The following is a 24511-nucleotide window of genomic DNA, read 5'->3' on the forward strand; positions in this document are numbered from 1 at the left end:
GCTTGGGAATCCCAAAGTCTTCTGGACTCTCAATAATTTCAGAGCTTGCGCACCTTCCCTCATGTCCTTATCCCAACCGCCACTTATTAGGCCTTGTCATCACACGGGTTGCTGCCACAAACAACTCATTGGCAGCCACTAACGGTTCCCATTAGCAGCTATTTATAATCCCATGGTGACATTTACCCATTCCTTTGTCTGTCCCACTGTTTGTGTCTCTCTCTTGCCTCCACTTCTAAGTTTCATTTACTTCTCTGCCCCTCCCTCACCCAACCTTTAGAATATGCACCACTCTTTCCTAGTTACAACTGAAGAAGTGTCACTGGACCTAAAATGTTAACTCTGCTTTCTCCATAGATGCTGCCAAATCTGCTCAGCTTTTCCAGCCATTTGTTTTAAAAGTAGCAGGGGTACAACAAAGAGTTTACTATAGAACATAATGGCAATTCCCAGAAGGTGTTTTTCTAACACACACCATGTGCCCAGTTTAATGAATTACAAAACAGCATTCACAGGAGTTTTCAGTGCATCAACACTTGTAATTTGCAGAACCTTTAACTTAGTAAATTGTGCCAAAGCCCACTAAAGTAGTGATTATCAGAAGGAATACTTTTTCAAACTAGACAGAGATATTATGATATGTGAATAAAAGCTCAGTTAAACATGTAGGTATTATGGAATACCTTTAAAGAGGAGATGTAGCGCAGAGAGGTTTAGTGAGGAAATTCCAGAGTTCACTGCCTAGGCAGCTAAAGGCACAGCTGCTAATCGTGGAGAAAATAAAGTCCAAGAGTCAGGCAATGGATGGGCACAGATTTGAGAGAGATGAAGGGGTAAAGATAGAAAGGGAATTTAAAAATCTGGGTGAAATTTTGAATCACTGCTTGCCAGGCCTGGTGCAAAAGTAGTTTAGCAGACACAAAAGGAGATGTATGAATAACAACTGGGAATAGGTGTGAATGACCTGAAGTTTACATAAGGTAAAAGGCTGGCTGGGAGATCCTTGTATCTCAGGGTGGAAACAGGCAAAGTAGGACAGTCAGAAATCAGCTTCATGGTGATGGAGTAGATCTGAATTTGGAAGCTCACCTCTGGGTCAAACAGGATGCTAAAACTGCCAACAGCCTGGCTTAGCCTCACAGCTAGTGGCCAGAGATAGGTACAGTACTGATGGGGAGGCAACAGAGTTTGTATTTGGGTGGGTGGGGTGCAGGGTGGTTAGGGAAACATGTGCCGGTGATTTTGACCATCATTTTAACTCGAGAACACCTTACTGCTGGATGCCTGATTGGCAGCGTTAAAATAAAGCTGGACGACAATATGATACATTGAATGTGACAGCATGTTTTCAGATGATGCTAAGTGTCAGTATATGTGTGAGACAAATAGGTGGGAGCCAAACTCCGTAAGGGGACAACAGAAAGTAAGGGTTTTGAAGTGGGGAAACAAGCAATTGAATGTGATTTTCTGGCTGTAACTGAATAGGCTGAAATGGAGCCATGTGTGGATAACACGAAATGTACTGGTAGCGGATGATATGATCAACAAGTCAAAGGGTGCAGATTGATTAAGACTACAAGAAAGTGCAAAAAATTGCTTTATGACAAATCTGTTGCAAAAAGGGCTATTTCAGTATGACAGTATGGTGGCACAGTTGGGAACTGGAGTGAAAGGGTTCATGAAGGCAGTTGCAAGCAACATAGCTGCAGCATTAGAAGGCAGCAACAGATCTGGGGAACTTTGAGAACAAAGTGACGTTGTAGCTTAGGAAACAGTTCACAAGCACAAAATGAAGAACAACACTTTCTCTCAAAAGATCTGAAGGATAAAGGATATAGTATCATACAACAGGGAACCATGAACATGGGGCAAGGGGGAAGTTGACTGGCCAAGAATTTGGTGAGAACGGAACAAGGGAGGGGGTGGGTTGCACAATTCAGATGAGCTTGGAGAGGCCTTGAAGGAAGATAGTGGAGTTCAGGACTAGGGCAACATTGAGGGAAAGTTTAATTTGGGTTGGGTGGGATAAGCGTCAGGCATAGCTGAACAGACAGTTTCAATTTTGGTGCCAACAAGTGCATGCAGATACAGAGGAAAGTCTGTACTCAAGGGTTCCGTTCCTGAGAAGCCTCGCGAATGATGAAATTTGTTACTGCAGAGTTAGTTTTTTTTAAAACCAGCAGATTTTTTTTGTTGATTTTTTTGGCACAAATAGACAATTTGTGATTTCACACAGAGGATTTACTGTACCTGAGAGGAAGTGAAGAATGATTTAAAGACAACAGTCTATAATAGAGATGAGAAGCCAGGGACTGCTTTAGCCAGGTTGATTCTGAAATTGGGAACAGTTACGTAGAGAAGGGGATTTATTTGTGGTGTTTTATTTAGTCCAGATAGATCTGGCAAGACTGTCCCCCCCGAAATAAATGTTCAAATTGCATTTCGCTGGTTTAATTAGGAGGCCAATCTCACTAATTCACAGGCAGTTCACGTACTCATTTTGAATATAGCAATACATTTGTGGAACGTGAAAGCTTCTCTACATTTTTTTTTGAGATTCAACAATCTACCCTTACCATTGAAATACAACTCTTATGTGGAACTCAAATATTTCTATTCCTCACAATACAATTTTTACAGTTGTTTGGAGCTCACCAACATACTCCACTTCCATTTGAATACAATGCTGTGCATGCATCGGCATTTGCAACAAGTATCCCCCATCATTTCACAACAACTCCCCGATTGTCAACTGAAACTGATTATGCAGGAGTTAAATACCATTTGTAGTTTGTACAACTGAATTACCAGAATCTTTAGAATAGCTATGTCTGGACACAGGTACATCCAAATTTAGAATGTACATTGAAGCAACGGAAAATTACTGAATTTGCAGAAAATTGAATAACATTAGCAAACAGTGTGATACCAGGTCTTTTAAAAATAAAGACTTTAAGGATGGCCTTTTGACGACAGCAAGCTACGTTTCCAATTAACAAATAAATGAGTCATGAGAGCATAGGAAATAAGAAAAATAGGTCACGTAGCATCAAGTCTGCTCTGTCATCCATTACGGTAATAGATGATCTTGTACTTTACTCCTATCTCCTACGCTATTCATATTTCTCTTGATTTCTTTTTTGTCCAAAAATCTATAATTCTCAGTCTTGAATATATTTAACACCTAAGTACATGTAATTCTGAGAGGTAAATAATTCTAAAGATTCACAACCATGTGGGTGAACAGATTTTCCTCATTTCAGTCCAAGTTCTAGAATGTCTAGCTGGAGAAAGAGCATTTACTCTATGATGCCAGAAGGAATCAATGATTTCCAAAGGAAAGCAGATGCGCTACGAGGACCGAACAGGGGACTGGGACTGATTTGCAAGATGACGGCATGGGAATGATGGGCCAAATGACTGCAATTGTGCCGTAAGTGACTATAACTCTAAGCCCTCTAAGAACTTAATACACTTCTTCCCTTACTCTTTTAAACTCAGGATAATATAGATCCATTAACTTGGACCAGTTAAGTAAACAACAGGAAGATTGAACAGTGGTCAAATGTAATGAAGATGATATAGACTGCACCCCACGCATACATGTGCATTAGGAAAAGCAGTAATAGAATTTGGATGTTGCCACTGATTAGTCACAAAGTTCTTACTTAATAGAAAACTTCAAAACTAGGCTAATAATGAAGTGGGATGTTATTCAAGTTTTTTTTAAATACATACAGCATATGATCTCAGGAACTGATAACTTTGGGCATCCTAACATCAACATATGTTGAAGATTATTCATAGAAAAGCACCAAGTGCAACTGTGGGACTTTTTTCTCAATATAGACCAAGAAATTGCAATTAGCATTACAGGAAATAGGACTTTCTTTGCAGATATTTAATCTATCTGCAGAGGAATTGTACTTATTTATGTTTCTTATCCATCACTTCAGTAGACAAATTTATGTTACACCTGCAGTTAATTAGCTGAATCTTTTATAAGCCAGGCAACTCACAACCCTATGCTATGAATAAATAAACAGCAAACAGAATGAAAAATCAATGTTGATGTTTCTCATATTTAAAAAAAAGTCAACCAATAAGAGGTTGAATGGAGATTCATGGAATATTTTGAAAAATAATTTTCCTCTTATATCTGCCTAGATCTATAATAATTAAAAATAGAAAGCATTTAGCATTTAATATCAACTAACTGTTTTTGCACAGTTCATTACGTCTGCCCTAGAGAGTCAAATTCAACTTAAAGGATGCTGCTCTATAATTATTGACAGGAACGGCTATAGGCCATCCAGTCCCTTGAACCTGTCCTATTAAATTACATCACAGTGAATCTGTATCTTAACCTTAGTTACCAATTTTGTTTCCTTATCCCTTAATGCACTGGTTTTAAATAAATCCAATCTCCATTCTTAAATTTTCAATTACAGCTTCTGAAATAAATAGCTTTACATTTTCCATGAAATGTACAATATTCTCTGCCTTTAGCATTATCAAATTACAGATTGTCAATTGCTGTGGATAGGCTTAATTGCCTTGTAGTGGTATAAATTTCTAAGGGAGGGGTGGGGAGGGCACGGGGTGGCCAAAGAGATAGGTGAAGGGTATGGTGGGGAAGGGGGGGGGGGGCGGGGAAGAGAAGAGAGAGAAAGAGACTGCGTGAGAATCCAGTGGGGGGGCAATAATAATTGGGAACACAACAAATCTGAAAAGCACAATATCTTAGAAGGCTGCAGAGCTAGAGGAAATTACAAAGATAGAAATGAGTGAGGTGAGGGAATTGAAAATGAGGATTGATCAAGACTTTGCTTGAGCAGGAAATAATTTTGATCGCTAAGTGCAGAACTTGAGGCTAATTAAGACTTGGGTAGAGTTGTGGCTGACTGAAAGTTTATTGGAGGTAGAGTGTAGGAGCCTGTCAGTGTGGGCTGGAAAGGCCATGTCTAGAAGTAACAACAATTAATGAAGGAGATTAACAGCAGAAAATACAGACAAGTGCAAAGACTGATGAATTCTGGGGTGGACATTAGGTGTGGTGCAAATGTGAATGGCAGTTCATATTGGGGTCAAATAGACTACTTATGCCAATTGCATGGTTCAGTTTCACATTGTTACTGATGAAGAAAATTGAGTCAGGAGCTGGGGAATGGAATTTTGATTTGAATTTCTGAAAGCCACGATCTCCTAATTGTTAATTGAAGAAAATGTTGGTTCACTGAGTACTGGAGGTTGAATATGCAGTTTGATAGTTCAGCAACTGTGGAGGTGTCAAGAGAAGTGCCAGTGAGGAACACAGACTGCTAATGGCTGCAATTTTTACTTCCTCTTCTCTGGACTAAGTAACTGTTAATTCAAAGGAACATTTGATGAAGGGTCTAGGCCCGAAACGTCAGCTTTTGTGCTCCTGAGATGCTGCTTGGCCTGCTGTGTTCATCCAGCCTCACATTTTATTATCTTGGAATTCTCCAGCATCTGCAGTTCCCATTATCTCTCTTTCAACAACCCCAGGTGTTCTAGTTTGGTCCCAACATAAATCCTTAACCTCAGCTTGTTGATAGACACAGCCATATGACATAACATTTCCCTGATGAGCAATTCCACAGAAGATTCACGTGAGTTACACATTCTACACATTGAACAAGTTTTTTTTAAGAAAGGTGAACAGTGGGAGAGAGAGATCAGGCCAGAGATGCTAACTCCCGCTACTCTCATCTGACAAATAATTTTATAATTTGTACAAGTAGTATTACAACATGAGATCTGCCACTTATCCTGAGTGTAAGAATGGAGATATTGTATAATTATCTAATTCTTACATAATTTATTTTGCAGTGAGGGCTGAGGCTTGCAAAATACCAAGAAAATAATACACTGTTGTCAATTTTATTGGTATTTACATTTCAGTTGTATTGATTGACAGTTTAAATAATTATTTGGAAATACCACTGAAGAAATGTTGTATCATGTATGGCATATTTAATGATCCAAAGATAAACCATTTTGCTATTATATTACGCAGGAAGTTAGACATACGACATACAGCAGATAAGAATAAGCATCGAAGGTAATAGGGCAGATTAGTAAAGCATGTAGGATTGTGGACTTTATAAAAAGAAATACAAGGTAAAAATAAAATGAGCACATTGTGAACTATTATAAAACAAAGGTTTAGAACACTCATCAGGAGTGTTCTATTCTATTTCTGACCACCAGGTGTGAAGTCAGAGAAGGTCGAGAAAAGATTTACAATAATAGTTTCCAGAACGAGGGAAATAATTTGCGTGGATACATTGGTGAAGTTGGAATTGATGAGTTGTTCAAGAAAGGTTTTGAGAGAGATATTCAAAACTATCACAAGTATGGTAGTAAGGATTGATAGGGAGAACTGTTTCAATTAGTGGAAGTGCTTAAAACCAGGGCAGTTGGATTTAAAATGATTGGCAAAAGGAGCAACGGCAAATTGGGAGAAACATTTTTACATAATGAATGATTCGGATCTGGAATGCACTCAGTATGTGATTGAAGCAGACTCAAATCAAGGCTTTTAAAAGAGAATTTAACTATGTGAAAACATATGCAGGGGTCTGGGCAAGATGGAAGACTGGGACAATGTGAGCTGTTGTGGTGGAGGGGCAGTACAGACATTACAGGTTAAAGTGATTTCCTTTTGTTCTGTAGTCATTCTATCAGTCTACGATCAATTATACAACATAAAACTTAGAAAATTCCATTTATTTTGAGGGGTTTTGGAACAGAGAATTGTTAGGATGCAAAATGAGACCATGTGGTCCATCATATATGCAGTGGCTCTCTCAATGAGGAATATGACTTAGTGCCATTCTCTTACCTTCTCCGATGTAACCATGAATATTATTTCTATTTGATTGCCTCAATTAAATCTAACTCCTCTACATTTCCAGGCAGTATATTCCAGGCTTTAACTATTGAGGAAGTTTCTCACATATTAACTTCTATTACAACTGATCTTATGCCTATGCTGTCTTATTCTTAATGCTCTCATGAGGGAGCCATTTCTCCCTATCTACTGTCCAGCCTCCTCTCAAATTTTGAAAAATTCGATCATATTTTCTTTTAGCCTTTCTAATCTAAACAAGTCCCAATCTATCACCATAACTGAAGTTTTTCATCACTGGAACCATTTTTGTAAACCACTTCTGTAAAATTCCCTAAAATATGACACTCCGGACTGTACACAATAATCCAGGCTTCAACAAATTCAGCATAACCTCCTTGGTCCTTCAGTCTTTGTCTCTGTTAATAAAGCAAACAATACCATGTGCTGCTAAGGTAATTTTGAAAGTATTTTTAGTCATTTTAATAACCTTTTCTTGGAAGTGCAACTCTACAGTTATCAAAGTGGTGTTCCTTCAATATAACACACTCGAGAGGGAAGTATTCTTACAGCTATCGAAGGAAGCCGCAGGGAAAGAAGGGAAGTTCTGGAAATTACATAAATGCACTTGTGAATTGAATTGTGCTTTTATAGTGTGGTAATTTTTCGAAAGAAAAAAAAAAAAAGAGGGCAGTTCTGTTAACACGGGAACTTCACAACTAATAGTGGAACCAGAAGTGTTCTTTTGGCATTATAATGGAAAATGGCAGGGCATCTTTATGATGCATGTTGGTAACTTTTTGTGGGGAACACCAATGACTTTGATGAAACAATCACTTGAAATCAGCAAGGTATCCAAAACTGGCAGTAAATCCTTTAGAGCTCCCAAATACATTGGAAAATAAGCAGGAGTCGTCAAATGTAATTCTACCCTGAGTTGTACTTGGAAAAAGCTAGTCCTATTGTAAACCTATAGTGGAGCATGAACACCAGATGTGAGCAGAAAGTCGTTGTGGCATAATGTGTGTTCAACAAAATGTGTAAGTGAGAAAAAGCTTAGGATAGATATAACCACTTTAAAGCAGATGCCAGAAAAGGGAAAAATATCTAAATGTAGGTGGGTAGATACAAGTCATCAACTATCAGGTTGAAGGCAAACCTTGTCAAACAAAGCAAAACCATTGGAAGTTTAAGAACAATATCTCGCCATCTAGGAGTGGGAATCTGAAACTAAGCTTGTTATTTGTATCTACATGCTCTTGCATAAATACTATTTTGTTTTCTTCAAAGAAAGGGAGTCTGTTGGTGTTAGAAATGCAGGACCCTTGATGGGTTACTCAGAACAGTTCGAGAGTTAAGAGCAGGTTACAGTCAATGGACTTTGCATTTAAGAGCTGGATTCTTCCTCCAATGGGGGCTGGCTCCTGGACAGGGAAATGCTCCATAACGAAGCAACTAGAGGTTTACAATAAAATCTTTGTATATTTCAGAGTTTTTTGCTGCTTAATTCAACATATGGATATAGGCCTGTTAAACAGATTGTTCACTCTCTTGGTACCTTATCTGACCCTTGACTGAGCTTCTGACTAACGATCATCTATACCACGATGTGGACGTGCCAGTGTTGGACTGGGGTGGAGGAGGTCAGAAATCAGATGACATCAGGTTATAGGCGAACAGGTTTATTTAGAAACACAAGCTTTCACAGTGTCAGTCCTCCTACAGGTGTTAATGTAAGGGGTAGTATCAGACACAGAATTTATAAGCAAAACATCAAATGTTCACACCATTGTGGAGGATGTCCTGAACAAACCTAAGATATTGTTAAATCTTTACTCCATTAGAAGATTTTAATTGATTAATATGTATATGCATGTCCCTGAATTCCTTTCATGTCTCAGTCCTGAGAGAACTAAAGGTTTTAGCAGTGTAATGAAAGAGGTGACATTTCAGGTAAGACAATGCACGTTAGGTGTGAAACCTTGTTTAGAATCGGTCCATGCTTTAGTTTGGTGTCAGACTGGTTTTATTTTTAAACTAGGAATTTATAAAACACCATACTGCTTGTCTATAAATTGCGTGCTTTTTGAACAAAATAAAAATGTACTGGCAAATACAAATTCACCCCATGGGTTCATGTGTGTGCGCACGTCTGTTTGGGGGAGTGGGGAGGGAGAAAGCAAGAGCGCACACAAAAGAGAGAGGAACAGAGGGAGACAGGATGCAATAACACCACGCAATGACCAGGCATGGATGTTCCCTCCCAGTGGAGGAACACTTCAGCAGTCAAGGATAGTCAGCCTTGGATCTTTGGGTAAATGCTCTCCGAGGTGGACTTCAGTATACATAATAACGCAGAGTCACCAAGCAGCAGCTGATAGTTTGAAACCCCAGTTGAGGCCGTCCTCATGGATCATGTCGCACTACAGGTGACCCCACACACTCACTCATCACACCCATCATTTCCATGCACTCTTCTCCCCACCACACATGCATTTCCGAGCACCTCCCACCACCACACCCATACACATGTGAATGCAGGGGGTGAATTTGTTTATTTGCAGATGTTACCTTTTATTTTGTTCAAAAAGCCCACTATCTATAGACAGTCCGTCAATATGGCATTTTATAAATTCCGACAGAAATAAAACCAGTCTGACTCCAAACTAAAACACAGACCGATTCTAAACAAGGTTTCACACCTAACATGCATTGTCTTACCTAAAATGTCACCTTTTTCATTACACTGCTAAAACCTTTAGTTCTTTCAGGACTGAGACTTGAAAGGAATTCAGGGACATACATATACATATTAATCAATTAAAATCTTCTAATGGAGTAAAGATTTAACTATATCTTAGGTTTGTTCAGGACATCCTCATCAATGGTGTGAACATTTGAGGTTTTGCTGATAAATTCTGTGTCCGATATCACCCCTTACATTAACACCTGTAGGAGGAATGACACTGTGAAAGCTTGTGTTTCCAAATAAACCTGTTGGACTACAAACTGATGTTGCGTGATTCCTGACCCTGTCCCATCTCTACCACCATCACTGCCTACTTATAACTTCAACACTTTCCGTCTTTGCACACCTCAGTCCGTTTCCTGCTGAGGCACTAATCTATCTTTTAGTTAGCTTGGAACTCAACTGCTCCAATGCTCTGTTAGCCAGCTTCCCAACTTTCATTCTTGGTCCTCTAAAGCTCTGCTGCCTTTGTCTTGACTTGCATCAAGTCCCATTTTTGTTGGTTCCCAGTCCTGTAAGATTTTGTATCCTTGGAGTTGCATCAATTACTATACTGCTGTATAGTTATGTAATCTTCTCTCGTCATAAAACAGTTGAGATTGCTATAGCTTCTTCCTTCTGGGCTCCTGACGATCTGTTTTGTTTCTCCATTGGCAGCTGTGCCATCAGGTTCTTATGCTGGTAATCTCTCTCTCTAAGCCTCTTTGCATCTCTACCCATCTCTCATTTGAGATATTTCTTCAAAGCTACTTTCTTGGCCAATCATTAGGATATTTGCATAAACACCTCCTTAAGTGGCTCAGTTCCAAATACCATGGAACATATTAGGTTAAAAAAATTTCTGTACAACAAGTCTAAAACTGGATCCTAGCTGACAACGATTGAATGCCGGAAGTGACTGCAACACCTTTGGAAACAGAATTGACATATGCGTGGAACCATCTTTTGCATATGCAGCAAGAAGTTGGAAGATGGGAGGCAAATCAAAAACCAAATTCAGCAAGGAAGAATGCTGTGCCTCCTAGAAAAATTACAAATGGAAGTTTCAGATAGATTATCTAGATTCAGAGCAAAAACTACATTAAATTCATTTCAGAATCAATTGAAGAAATATAGAAGGAGTTTTTTTGTATGGAAGAATCTTCAAATATAATTTACTTTGAACATTAGGAATTCCTTACAGAGAATATCAGACACAAAGCATGGAGGAACGACATGGTCTTTGATTGAACCACATGTCAAAAAAGGAACCCAGATGCAAGTTATTTATGTGAATGACGAAGCAAGAATTTAGCGTATCAGGTGGAATTTTTTTAAAAAAAAGCATGAGCAAATCATGGAAGATTAACTTGGGTACATTTACATATCTAGTTGCATGTCTAACTATGACAAAATAGAGAGTGAGATTGAAATATTGCACCAAAATATTACAGGGAGAGAATGTAAATACAAATTAAATACAAACCAATATCTTTAAGATATTAAAGCCTGCAAGGCTTTGTTAACAAATTCAATTTTAAATCCACATTTATATTGTAAAAGGATGGTAACTTATAAATTTTAATGATATTCTCCCAAGCAATGTCATCACATGTGAGAAACTGTCTAACATTAAAGTTTACACCAACAGCTTTCAACACAAATGTGGACATAATTTAGTACAGGAACATAGAAACAAAACAAACAGCAAATGACTGTAAGATAGACAAATTTACATTGTGCATCCTCATCCAATTATGCCCTGGTTTATAATACCACTTGAGATCATGACTACACTCCTTATGTGCAATGCCAAGGGAGAGCAACTAGCATATATTAATACTATCGTCTGAACATCAAGAGTCACATGTTCTGTTCAGGCTTTCCACTAGATAGGTGGAAAGTCACCAATAAGCAAGTACTTTTCTGTTTTATAATTTAACAATTTGCTTTCGTGTTAATATTTATTCTGGCAATAATCAGTACCACAAGCCAGACAACCTCAGAGCTGCGCTTGCTTCTATTTTTGCCACCGATCCTCACAGTGGAAGTCAATCACCTCTAGTGCAAAAAGAGCTGAACCTCCAAAAACTGCACAACAACCCACCAGTTAAAAGTGAACTAAAATACACAGGTTTAAGATGTAATATCACTTGCGATATGAAAAGAACCCAGAATATATTAAAAACTGTTTCCCCTTATTGGTTTTACAATTGTTGCCTATGATTATTTTCAATAGGGTTTCACAATGTATCTAAAAACTCAAGTTGACTTTTTTTAAAAAAGAAAATACTACCATCTTAATTAATGGAATTATTCTCTTACAAATAATAAAAACAGCAAGATCTGGGAGAAGAAGCAATTAAAAATGATTCATATGATGATCAAACCTCCGATCACAGTTTGAGATGACACCAAACCCAAATTAATAAACAAAGTGATCAAACACAATCATGCACTGCACTCCCAGATCAAAAACAGCCGAAAGCACTGAGTGTGGATTAGAAAAGCCACCAAGCAAGATGCTTTGATTGTTCATTTGCATTTTGGTTAGTGCTTCGAAAATAAAGGCATTAATAAATTATGGAATTATTACTTCATACCTATATCAGATACTACGGTCTTGGATAATTTTCTGCTTTTGATTTTCACTGGAAAAGCATAACATTTTAAATGTGAATCAAAGAAAAATTAATTCCAAAACAAAAAAAAATCTGAGAACTGAAATGATATTGCACCAGAATAATACTATACCCCTTTCTATAAAGTTAGGCAATTTTTGTTCATCTTCTGAATTGCATGAAGAGGTAGAACCTACACAGGAATATATTGACAACGTATTAAATACAAAACAGCACAAACATTTCATCTTCCTATCATAGAAATCTCGATTTAAAAATGTAAGGTGCACAAATGAGCTTATTGATACAATCTCATGTTAGGACACTTCAGGGAGATGTACGTGTTTCTCCACAAAGGGATATCCTTGAGGAATTCAGAAACAAAAGACCTACATATTCCCCATCTCCTTGGTACAGTCAGCATTTTGTAACGCATGTATATCTTTAGAATTTTTCTGAAGCATTAGCAGTGGTCACTTCCAACCAGTCACCTGACACCTGGATAGAGTGAACTATCCCTCAAATAATTATGCATTGCGGTGGGGTTACTTGAGATGCTATTCAGGACAGTTTTTCTTCTTTCAGTTTTGCCAATTTTACTTGGCATTGCCACATTGCCACAACACTGATCGATCAGCCTTTATTTCCTCTTGTCAATCACTGGGTCTTCAAGTGCTGCTGTATTTAAGTCTCTTGCCATTGTATCCTTCCATCTATCAGGTGTTCCTCTTTTCAGCATTCCAATTTACAGCTTCCTTGTCTCACGATGCCATTTTAATTTCTTCTCTGCTACTTTCTTTGATGCATCCAAAATTTTCACTGACCCCTTAATGTACTGGTTTATGATCGAGGCCTTTCTTGCCAGAAGATTTAATTACAAGAAAAACACATGAAAATATAACAAAGCAGGGTTAAAATATGAACATTATATTAGGATTTGGAAACATTAAAGAACAACCATTCCAATCCTGAAGGCAGTGGTTCTTACTTGGCGAGGGTCCAGCAAACATTATTAGATAATGCCCGTTTGCCCATTAGTCTATATTAGAAACATACATTCCTTAACTGACCAACCAGAACAGGTCCAGAGTTGATTGAGGGCAGGTGAAAGTTCATCGGACCTTGTGTTTAGATACAGGTGGGGGGAGCTTTTGTGGCACAATGATAATGTCCCTACCCCTGGACAGGGAGGCCTGGGTTCAAGTTCCACTTGCTCAAGAGGTGCGTCAAAACATCTCTGAATAGGGTGATTAAATACTTTGTTTAAGAAGAGTCCAGCTCTCAGAGTCTTGCGGCACATTGGCATTGTTCCCTACTTCTAAGCTAGAAGTTGGGAGCTCAAACTCAAAGCATACCTGAACAGGTTGATTTTTTCAAAAAGAGCTAGGTAGTTTAATTGGGTGAACGGATAATTTGTTAAGTCCTAAAAAAGGAGCGAACACAGCAGGCCAAGCAGCATCTCAGGAGCACAAAAGCTGACGTTTCGGGGAGGGCGACGGGGAGAGGGTTCTGGAATAAATAGGGAGAGGGGGGGGGGAGGTGGACCAAAGATGGAGAGAAAAGATGATAGGTGGGGTGGAGAGGAGTATAGGTGGGAGGTAGGGAGGGGATAGGTCAGTCCAGGGAAGATGGACAGGTCAAGGAGGTGGGATGAGGTTAGTAGATAGGAAATGGACCACTCTCTCCGTGATTCCCTTGTCCGCTCCACACTTCCCTCCAACCCCACCACACCCGGTACCTTCCCCTGCAACAGCAGGAAATGCCACACTTGCCTCCACACCACCTCCCTCACCCCCATCCCAGGCCCCAAGGTGACCTTCCATATTAAGCAGATGCTCACCCGCACATCTGCCAATGTGGTATGCTGTATCCACTGTACCTGGTGTGGCTTCCTCCACATTGGGGAAACCAAGCAGAGGCTTGGGGAATGCTTTGCAGAACACCTCCGCTCAGTTCACAATAAACAACTGCACCTCCCAGTTGCGAACCATTTTAACTCCCCTTCCCATTCCTCAGACGACATGTCCATCATGGGCCTCCTGCAGTGCCACAATGATGCCACCCGAAGGTTGCAAGAACAGCAACTCATTTTCCGCTTGGGAACCCTGCAGCCCAATGGTATCAATGTGGACTTCACAAGCTTCAAAATCTCCCCTTCCCCCACTGCATCCCAAAACCAGCCCATTTCGTTCCCTCCCCCCATTGCATCCCAAAACCAGCCCAGCCTGTCTCTGCCTCCCTAACTTGTTCTTCCTCTCACCCATCCCTTCCTCCCACCTCAAGCCGCACCTCCAGTTCCTACCTACTAACCTCATCCCGCCTCCTTGACTTGTCAGTCTTCCCTGGACTGACTTATTCCCTCCCTACCTCCCCACCTATCTTCTTTTCTCTCCATCTTTGGTCCGCCTCCCCCTCTCTCCCTATTTATTCCAGAACCCTCTCCCCATCCCCCTCTCCGATGAAGTGTCCAGGCCCGAAACGTCAGCTTTTGTGCTCCTGCGATGCTGCTTGGCCTGCTGTGTTCATCCAGCTTCACATTTTGTTATCCTGGATTCTCCAGCATCTGCAGTTCCCATTATCAGTTCAAAACTGGTGTTTGTGCTTTTTTGTAAATTTAATGAATGTCTTTTGATTATAGTAAGTTATAAAATTATGTATGACAAATTATAAAATTGTGGATCTCAACCCGGGTAGAGGTGAAAGCAAGAATGCAGATGAATAGAAAATAAGCATCAACATTAAAACTAGTAAGTGGAATGCTGTGAACAAAGACCATTTTGTTTAATGAGGCATTCTATTGCACTATTTATGGCAAGTCAGAAAATAGGCCACTTTGGAATTAATGCAGCACCTCACCTTGATAACTTGCAACTATAAGTCTTCCAGATGAGACATTCAAGTAATTACTGTCATGTGACTAAATAAGATTGCAGGGCTCTATTTGAAGAAAAATATACAAGTTCTCCTCCGTATTGTGTTCACTAAACTAATTTAAAGTAAACAAAACTAAAGGCGGTCACCTGGTTATTATTTCATCGCTATTCGAGAGATGTTGCTGCTCACAAAACATTCACCATATTTTCTACACTGTAACACTGATTTTACTTCAAAAGTACTCACTGGTTGTAAAGCATTTTGAAACTCATTTTAAAAATGCTCATATTCCTTTCTTAAGTTATCATGACATCGACAATTCCTTAACTCCGTTCACTCCCTCACCTCCTGAAGGTATTGACTAGATTCTGCAAATGCACATTCTTTCTCTGCAGGAACAATTAGCAAAGTAGAATCATCTCATCATTATATTCCATCTTTGACCAAAAGAGATTCCTGAGGATTAGAATGTGAAGTGTTTTAAAGGAAGAAATGTTGGACTTGCATCGCTGACCATTTGGTGATAAAGTGCTACCAATGAAAAAGTGCAAGATAAAATGCCAATATCTAATGAACCAAACTCAAACCGCAAGTCCAATATCAAGGATCTAACAGTACTGTATGTTTACCAAATAAAGGTAGCCTGACAGAGTTAGACCAGAAAAGGAGCAACTAGCAAACTAGCAAAGAGAATACCACACAGCAGGTGGCAACAACCAGCACTGATACAAAAGAAACTAAGAGAACAGAACTGGGCCAACATCTTTTCAACACATTACAGTAAAGTTCAATGCAACCTGATACTCAGATCCAGGACTAAACACAATCCCCAGAGATATTGAAATATGTCAGTTCTTGGAGGATCCTATTCAATATATACTTCATCTCCTTTCCTTTTTACATCGACTACCACCTTTCCTAAAGGCAATGGCCTAGTGGTATTATCACTGGACTATTAATCCATGGCCCAGGCACATGCTGGGGATCCGGTTTTGAATCCTACCATGGCAGATGGTTCAATTTGAATTGAATGAAAATCTGAAGTTAACAGATATGATCATGAAACTACAGGCAATTGTTGGACTAATCTATCTGGTTTACCTTTAAAAGGACGGAAATCTGGCTTCCTTACCTGGTCAGGCATACATGTGACTCCAGATTCGCAGAAATATAGCTGAGACTCATCTGCCCGCTGGTCAATTAGGGATGTGTAATAAATGCTGATCAAACCAGCAACATCCATATCCCATGAATAAACAAAACTTTGCAATCAGGAATAATCCTCATTTATCACTAATTATTACTGGATTCTGCTTGTAAAGGATTCTCAAAGTACTTCATCTTTTGGAAATCTGGGTAAACCATATGAAATGAATTGTCCTTTTTGAGATTCAGCTCTTCTTAACAATTATCTGCACATCTCAGCAACTCAAAAACAGTGCTTCATCCAACTTACAGAACACGAGTTTTAAAAGCCAGGTATTTTGTAGAAGAGTTACAAACAAAAACCCAAAAACATGAGCTGTTGTCAAAATGGCCTACTATTCCTTCAAAAAGAAAATTGGAACTTACTGGAGGCTAGCATGGTGGCAGCAGCAGCAGTTGCCAATTGCAGCTAAGCTACAATGCGATCCTAGAGCTTTGCAGATTTGTGCGCAGTTTTGGTGCCCTTATTTCAGGAAAGATACTATCACAATAGAGGGAGAGCAACAAAGGTCCACCATGCTTGTTGCCTGGATGAACAGACTACCCTATGGAGAGAGATTGGGTGAACTGTCCCTGCATGTTTTAGAATTTCAAAGAATGAAAGGTGGTGATCTCATTGCAATCTACAAAACACTTGAATGGGATAGACTGGATAAACACAGACAGGAGGTTTCTTCCGGCTGTGAAGTCTAAAACTGGGGCGCAATTTAAAAATAAGGGGTGCCATTTAGGACCAAGATGAGGAGAAATTATGTTATCCAGGGGTTGTGAACCTTTGGAATTCACTTCCACAGAAGGTTTAGAAAATTCAGTCTTTGAGAGGTTTTATGGTAGAGATTGATTAGATTTCTGCTTACCATAATGTGCAGGTTAATGGGGAATAAGGTAAACAAAAGTCAAGGAAGCATCTGATCAAACATGATAAAATTGAATGGCAGGGCAGACTTGATGGGCTGAATGGCCTACTCCAGTTCCTATGTTCCCAACTAAACCATAATTCCACAATGTTTTTCACCCCTATCACCCTCAGCTGATGCGCTGGTGTGCAGAGAACACAACAAATTAGGCTACTTCCAGATAAAGGCGCTATCGTTATTGCTGATTTAACATAAGCAAAATCCCATGAGAACACAGATATGCAACATGACATGGCTGAACTACATTAAAAAAAACAAAAATATTTTGGAGTTGGAGAAGTGGCCATGTAGACAGGATCACTGCTGCACCAAGTCCAAACTACTATTGCTGTTTAAAACAAAGTTTTTTCAAACAGAAGAAGGATGACAAAAGAAAAATAATCACAATGTGAAGTTTAGAACTTAGCAGTGCATGGTGTATCCTAGAAAGGCAACAGCCAAAAACCACTTGTTTAAAAAAAAATTGCAGCGCATGGTGAAACCTCATTAATCCCTTTCAACTTTCCGAAGGGAACACAGCCTCTGTGAAACCTTGGTCCAATCCTCCAGCTCGAAGAACCCTCTCCTCTTTGTTCCTTGAGACCTTTCCACTTCACTGTAAAGAGCAAACATCTGGCCTTTTCACCTATTCCCCACTCTTCTCCCTGTTCAAAACTGATAATTATTAATTTTCCAAATTATCATGAAATGTATCAGGCTCAAAAGGTTAACTTGATTTCTCTCTGCACAGATGTAATTAGACCTGTTGAGTATTCCCCATATTTTCCATTTTTTCTGACAGCTGGACACCATTGACTTACAGAAGGCCAGACATTTGCAGGCACAATACAATATCAGCTGCATATATGGACACCACTATCTTCAGTCTGAACTGAAACTATTATCTCATATCTTTATTTGTGCTTTAAGTGGCTGGAATTGATTTTACACACATTACTATCTTCCATTCGCTGCATTTTGTTGTAGAATCAGCCTAGTTTTGTTAACACAAGTTGCTGCTGCTTTTATCACAAGTTCTGTTTGCAATTGAAGTTGAGTTTCTTTAATTGCATCTGTAAATAGACTTCTTGTTTGCCTTGCAGTAAAATATACTGGTTGACTTTATGTCCTGCTACCCCACCTCGAATTATTTGGTTGACAGTACTGTTGATTGAACATTTCATTCACTTTTTGATTCAAAAAGAGTCAGCTTTATTACTCAGTAGATAAAAAGGAAGAATAATTGAATCTGAAGCATCACGGAAGTAACGTGAACTGATTTGCTGATTCAGAATTCTGTAGGAAAACTGTACACACAGAATAACAGTTACAGAAATCGGATCACAGCCAAATTTTAACTCATTTCACTGCAATTTAGGATTGAAACTAAAACTGCAAATCATGGACAATAGAACCACAGATCCACATAAGCAGAGAATTAATTAATGGCAATACATTCTACAGAAAATAATTTAAATAAAACCAATATTGTAGATACTGGAAATATGAAATTAAAAATGCTGCAGAAATGCTGTCTTGCAGCAACCGTGGAAAGAGAAGACGCGTTAACATTGAGTCCAAGAGGACTACTCTTCAGTTCCAAAGTGTCATATTATACTTGAAATATTAACTATTTCCTCACCCTACACCAATGCTGCCAGCCCTGCTGAGTTTATCCAGAACTTCGTTTTTATTACTCTACAAAACACCGGTCATTTTAAAATCTTTTGTATTTAAGATGATCTCCAAGTGAAAGGTTACATTTCATTTCGTTTTCCACAACAGTACTATAACATCAATTGAACCACTTGTACATAGTTAATGGTATATTGTGTTAATGTTATGGTATTACTTCACAACCCGAGACATAATGCCTCTTTATTACTATCCTCTTGCTCTTTTTCCCCCCCCCACATGCTCCCTTTCACTTGCTCAAAATCTACACCTTACTGGAAAGCAATTGCTTTGTAATGTATTGTAAGGAGGTTCAAACCATTACTGGTGTCTTGCTTACAGGAGGATGGGGGATTTTTTTTTGGGGGGGGGGGGGGGCGCAAGGGGTGAAGTCCTACAAAAGCCAAAAATCTCATGATTAATCCAGGATCATTTTCTGTAAAGTGTCATTTAGACTTGTCTAGAATCGGATAGCAGAAAACTATTTACTTCAGCATGAAATGACATGAAACTAGAATTATGCCGTTTATTTTCACATTACTTCTCATCTCTGCACTGCGGAAATACTGAGTGATGAGATATTGTTTAAAATAATTTGTTTTCTTATCTACATGCACTGCCCGATTCTATGTCTGTTCACTACACCCTGCTGCTCTGCATACCTATTTGTATAAATACAAATATCCCATTCTCAATTAATTCATCACCTTGAAAACAAAATCCCAGAACTCACTGACACATTTACCTGATGTGGGAGACTTGCAGCGGTCATCTAGATTTGTTGAACCCTCATTGATATCACAGAGACCTAGCAAAGAAAATCAGTTTATTACCAGAAAGAACATATTGCAAAGGTTGAATTTGCATTTATTAGCCCCTTTAATGCAGAGCAACATTTCAAGTTGCTACAGAATACTAAACAGATGAAAACAGAAAAAATGTTTAATAAAACATTCAAGTTAAAAAACATTTGGATCAGAGAATCAGGAGGTTCTGTGTGATTTAATGGGATAGCCAAGCACCATAACATCAATGCTAAACATCTTGTTTTGAGATTCAAACTAATCACAGAAACCAGAGAGGATTCACACGCCTATTACATCTCTTGGAAAACATCTTAGAATTTCAATGGAGCAAAATTTTTGAAAAGCCTTAACTGAAATATGTGTCATGCTTAAACCTGCATTATGTACAGCAAGAACACATTGGTGCCTGAATATTCTCGAGGAAGAGACAATGAGGTTCTTGATGTACTTAGATATAAAAATCCCATCAAAACGTCTTCCCATTCAAGGCCATTCTTCCTTAACATTAACTCAGCTAAAATCTCTCTTTGCTATGTTAATTCTCCATTTATACGAACACAGGAACAGGAATAGACCATCAGCAAACACCTGCCCACCCCAAGCCTGCTTCACCATTCAATAATATCACGACTGATCTGGGGCCTAATTCCATATGCCTGCCTTCAGTTCATATCCCTCGATACCTTTGCTAAATAACAATGTGTCCCCCAGATTTAAACTTAACAATTGAATTAGCATCAACTGCCATTTGAGGAAGAGAATTCCAAACCTCCTCTACTCTGCGTAGAAATGCTTTTGAACATCTCTCCTGAATGGCCTGGCCCTAATTCTGAGATTGTGTCTCCAGCTGCAGAATTTTCAACCAGTGGAAATAATTTATCTTTATTTATTCCGTCGTTCCCTTGACTCAAACACCCCTTAGCCTTTTAAATTAGAGAATAAAAGCCTAATTTGTTTAATCTCTCTTTATAATTTGACTCCTGAAGTCCAGGTATTATCCTTGAAAACCTGTGCTGAACCCCTCCTGGGCCAAAACATTCTTCCTACGGTGTGGCACCCAGATCTGCTCTCAGTACTCTATTTGGGGTCTAACTAGGATTTTGTATAACAGCAGCAAAACATCTGCGCCCCTGTACTCCAGCCCTTTAGGTATGAAGGCCAACATTTCATTAGCCTTCTGGACTATTTTCTGCATTTGTTAGTGGTATTTTAAAGGGCTGTTCACTTGAACTTCGAAATCTTGTGAAGGATCCATAGTAGTTAACCTCACGCCTTCTTAAAATAAAATAAATCTCGGAGATTGATGACCTAATTTGCTTATATTAAAATCCACCTTCCACAGCTTTGTCCATTTGCCTATTGATCAATGTCCAGTTGTAATTTTATTGAGTTGTTGACTGTCTACAATGCTGCCCAATTTTGTGCAATCAGCAAGTTTGGATATTTGACTTTTTATGCCATTATCCAATTTGTTCATGAATGCGGCAACCTCATCACCTGGACAGTAACCCTGGTCAATAAGTATCCCAATAGCCCTACACAGCATTTAGGGTACAACACAAAATTTTCTCCAAAATTCCAATTCACAGTGAACTCTACCAGACTAGACATTCAGCTTCATCCTAAGTGCAAGATCCTCATGCAAAAAAATTGTTATTGTCTGTTGTAACCACCTAACTCCCAGAGATATCAATAGGAATGAAACATTAGTTTTTAGACAGGTGGCCAAACAATTAGTGATATGCCTGTGTTGAAAAATGAAGGCTCTTTTCAAAAATGGAAGTCCATGTGTCAATGCTCATTGTAAAAGAAATCTTCAGAACACTACAAAGATATAGCATAGTGCCATTCCTATTTTATTTCATTGTATTCAGGTTTCTGATTGTGCAACGTATCTTACTCAAAAATGATACATGCCCCCTAACCTATCACTCATTCCTCGCTTCATGAATTCCTCAAGGTCAACCAGTGGAGCCTACAAACCAAGTCCTTTCTATGCTTCTTGAACAATTCAAGAAGTGTGACCAGTGATTGAAGAAAGAATACCAAGTTCAGCTACTTAGAACTTATAAATGATATGAAAAAGAGGTGAAGAAACAGAGTCAGAGGCTGAATTAGGAGGAAAGAGCAAAGAAGTCTAGCCTCTTCAGTCCTGAAGGGGGTCTGGATGGATCTCTTATAGGAACAAAACAAATAAAAATAGATATCAACAGAATTATTCAGATGTTAACTGTTGCTGTACCTGAACAACCATCTTCCGCTTTAGTTGGACACTCGGGTTGTAGTGAAAAATACATGTTTGGTGATCACGCTTTTGACAAGTAATTTTATAGGGCAAACCAGGAATCTGTCACCACTTAGTTGATGGCATGATTAACAGGTTACAAACATGGTAACATCAATTCTCCATGAGACATGTTCTTCACAGGTGCTACAGCGGCAGATTTCGAAAAACAACTCACCTGCTTAACATTAAGTATACTCTTATACAGCAGTTATTGACAAAGCTAGTCAAGAATAACTACAAGCATTATGCAACCAATGTAGGTAGCTGCAACAGACTAATCTTCACAAATTATCTCATGTGTAAAGATTAAAAAAGGGACCTAGCAGATTGATAATGACATTTAGGCTACATTAACTTAAAATTCCAAACACAAAAAAAAATTTCCATCAGGAGATAACTTAGATACAAAGAATACAGTCTCTTCACAGACTCTATATAAACTAGGAAAAAAAAGACATATGCAAAAGTCACCATCAGCATACTTTAAGATGCAATGGAAAAAAGAACTACACCAAGATAATCTTTTGCCTGTGATAAGCTTTGGATCAAAGCAAAGAACATAGTAGATACTGCAATTCATAAATAAGTGATAAACTAAAAATCAAACATAACTGGGGTCTATTTCCTTATAACTTTTTGTGATCTCAAACCAAAATGTGACACACTTTGGAAAACTACATTTTGAAGTAGAATTTAAGGCTTGAAGACAAATACATTAATAGTTATTGAGAACAGCGCAGGCTGTTTAGGAGTTTTAAAAAAACTTGAGGCCCTATCAGCATATTAACCTTGTCAATTAACTGATTTGTATTTAATGAGAGCATTAAAATTATTGTAGAATTAAAAGTTACAGAAATTATGAAGGACAATGTAAAGCAGAAATAATAACAATGAGGATCAGAGGATCTCAGTGCTGCATGGCCACTTTTACAGATTAAATTAAATTAAAGTACAGTCTTGATACTTGCAGTAGCTACTAGTTACAGCTAACCTGAGAATGCCCTGTTTCTAACCAACTCTGTTTTCTGTCTCTTCACCAAATGTCAACACGTCAGTATATTGTTACTTCCAATCTCATCGAGATCTTATCCATACACACCCTAACAATTTAAAACAACTATAACCATTGGTTTCCCGCTTTACTACTCTGCTAGTTACACACCCTCCCAAAAAATCTGCAACAGGCTTAAGGGTGGGTCACTGGACCCAAAACGTTAACTGATTTCTCTTCTCAGATGTTACCAGATCTGCTGAGCTTTTCCAGCAACTTCTGTTTTGTTTCTGATTTCTTTTTCAGAAATCCATGTCGACCTTGCCCAATCCTACCATTATTTTCCAAATGTTCAGTTATCACATCTTTGTAATAAATTCAAACGTGTTTCCTACTACAGACACAAGGACAACTAACTTGTGAATTTCTCGTTTTATCTCTTCTTCCTTTAAGAGGTCTATATTTGCTATTTTCCACACTGCAGGAGCCATTTCAGTGTTGGCAGAATTTTGAAAGATGATTGCCCATGACATCCACCATCTTTATAGGTATTCTTTTCAGCACTTTGGAATGTAGATCATCAGATCTGGTTACAGGCTGCAATTCCTCATTCTTGTTAGACAATTGCAAGAGTTACGGCTCCTCCACATCTAGTTTCTAGAACCCTATACCAACCTCACTTACAGTCATACTGACCCATTCCACAAGCCAAATCAGATGTGCCTCAGCTAAAGGACGCAGTGGTCTCCAGGAAGTGTGTCTAGGTGAGGATTTTCCTCCTCAGCGTGTCGCAGTGTCTGCAGCACTGCTTTCAGCTCACAACTCTGAGCCGAATTTCATCAAGCTGCAGACAGGTTTGCCTTGGATCATTTAGGTGTCTACATTCATGCAGCTGTCTTGCTGTCTTTATATTGTTTAATAAATTAAAATTTAATCTGTAAAATAATGTCTTTAGTCCTGCCTGTGTTTATAGTTTTAGTATTCCAAAATAAACTGAAATGACTTTCCCTTGTTGACCCAACGCAAACTTAGTACGCAACATGAGCTTGTAACCAGTCCTTACACCATATATCCCCTTTATTTTAACTAACCCAACAATTCAGCATTTTATTCATTGTACTCATTTTGCCTTTACAGCAATTATCAGTGTTAAGCAAAGTGCAGTTTTCATTCTATGTTTCATCTTTAGCTGTTTCTTTCAATCATACAGAATGGGAGGTCTTTCACCTCAAAATACCTGTTCTGGCTCCTGCTAGATCTATCCACATTTTTGAATTGAATTATACCGGCCACTGGTTTGTACAAAAACCAAATTTTCATAAGTCAGAGTAATTATATTTTTCATTATTTGACTGCTTTTCCTTCACGAGAGAGGTGAACTATTTGCATAGTATCATAGAAGAATATAGCAAAGGGAGGACACAATCAGCTGAGCCTATGCTATTTTCTTTGCAATTTCTGTTCCCAATTCATATACAGATCAGAGATAATGTAAAAGTCAGAGCAAGAATAGGCCATCTGGCCTCAGAGTTCACCTGTGATTGCACTGAATGT

At 38.7% G+C, this 24511-nt stretch overlaps 1 protein-coding gene across 6 annotated transcripts in view; it reads right to left on the reverse strand.

The window, feature by feature from the left end:
• The window catches only part of stxbp5a (syntaxin binding protein 5a (tomosyn)), a 201625-nt gene that overhangs the window by 40090 nt on the left and 137024 nt on the right, over nt 1–24511 (reverse strand). For 2 of the 6 annotated variants that reach the window (XM_048535788.2, XM_048535785.2), the window contains exons 19-21: nt 19619–19681; nt 12357–12416; nt 12206–12253 (exon numbers count right to left, since the gene is read on the reverse strand). In XM_048535788.2, coding sequence (XP_048391745.1) covers nt 12206–12253; nt 12357–12416; nt 19619–19681 — 171 coding nt within the window. The remainder of the gene's footprint in view (nt 1–12205; nt 12254–12356; nt 12417–19618; nt 19682–24511) is intronic. The other 4 variants (XM_048535789.2, XM_048535786.2, XM_048535790.2 and 1 more) reach the window with 2 other exon arrangements.

The sequence above is a fragment of the Stegostoma tigrinum genome, chromosome 9 (assembly GCF_030684315.1).
Source record: "Stegostoma tigrinum isolate sSteTig4 chromosome 9, sSteTig4.hap1, whole genome shotgun sequence".
In the NCBI taxonomy this organism is placed as follows: Eukaryota; Metazoa; Chordata; class Chondrichthyes; order Orectolobiformes; family Stegostomatidae; genus Stegostoma; species Stegostoma tigrinum.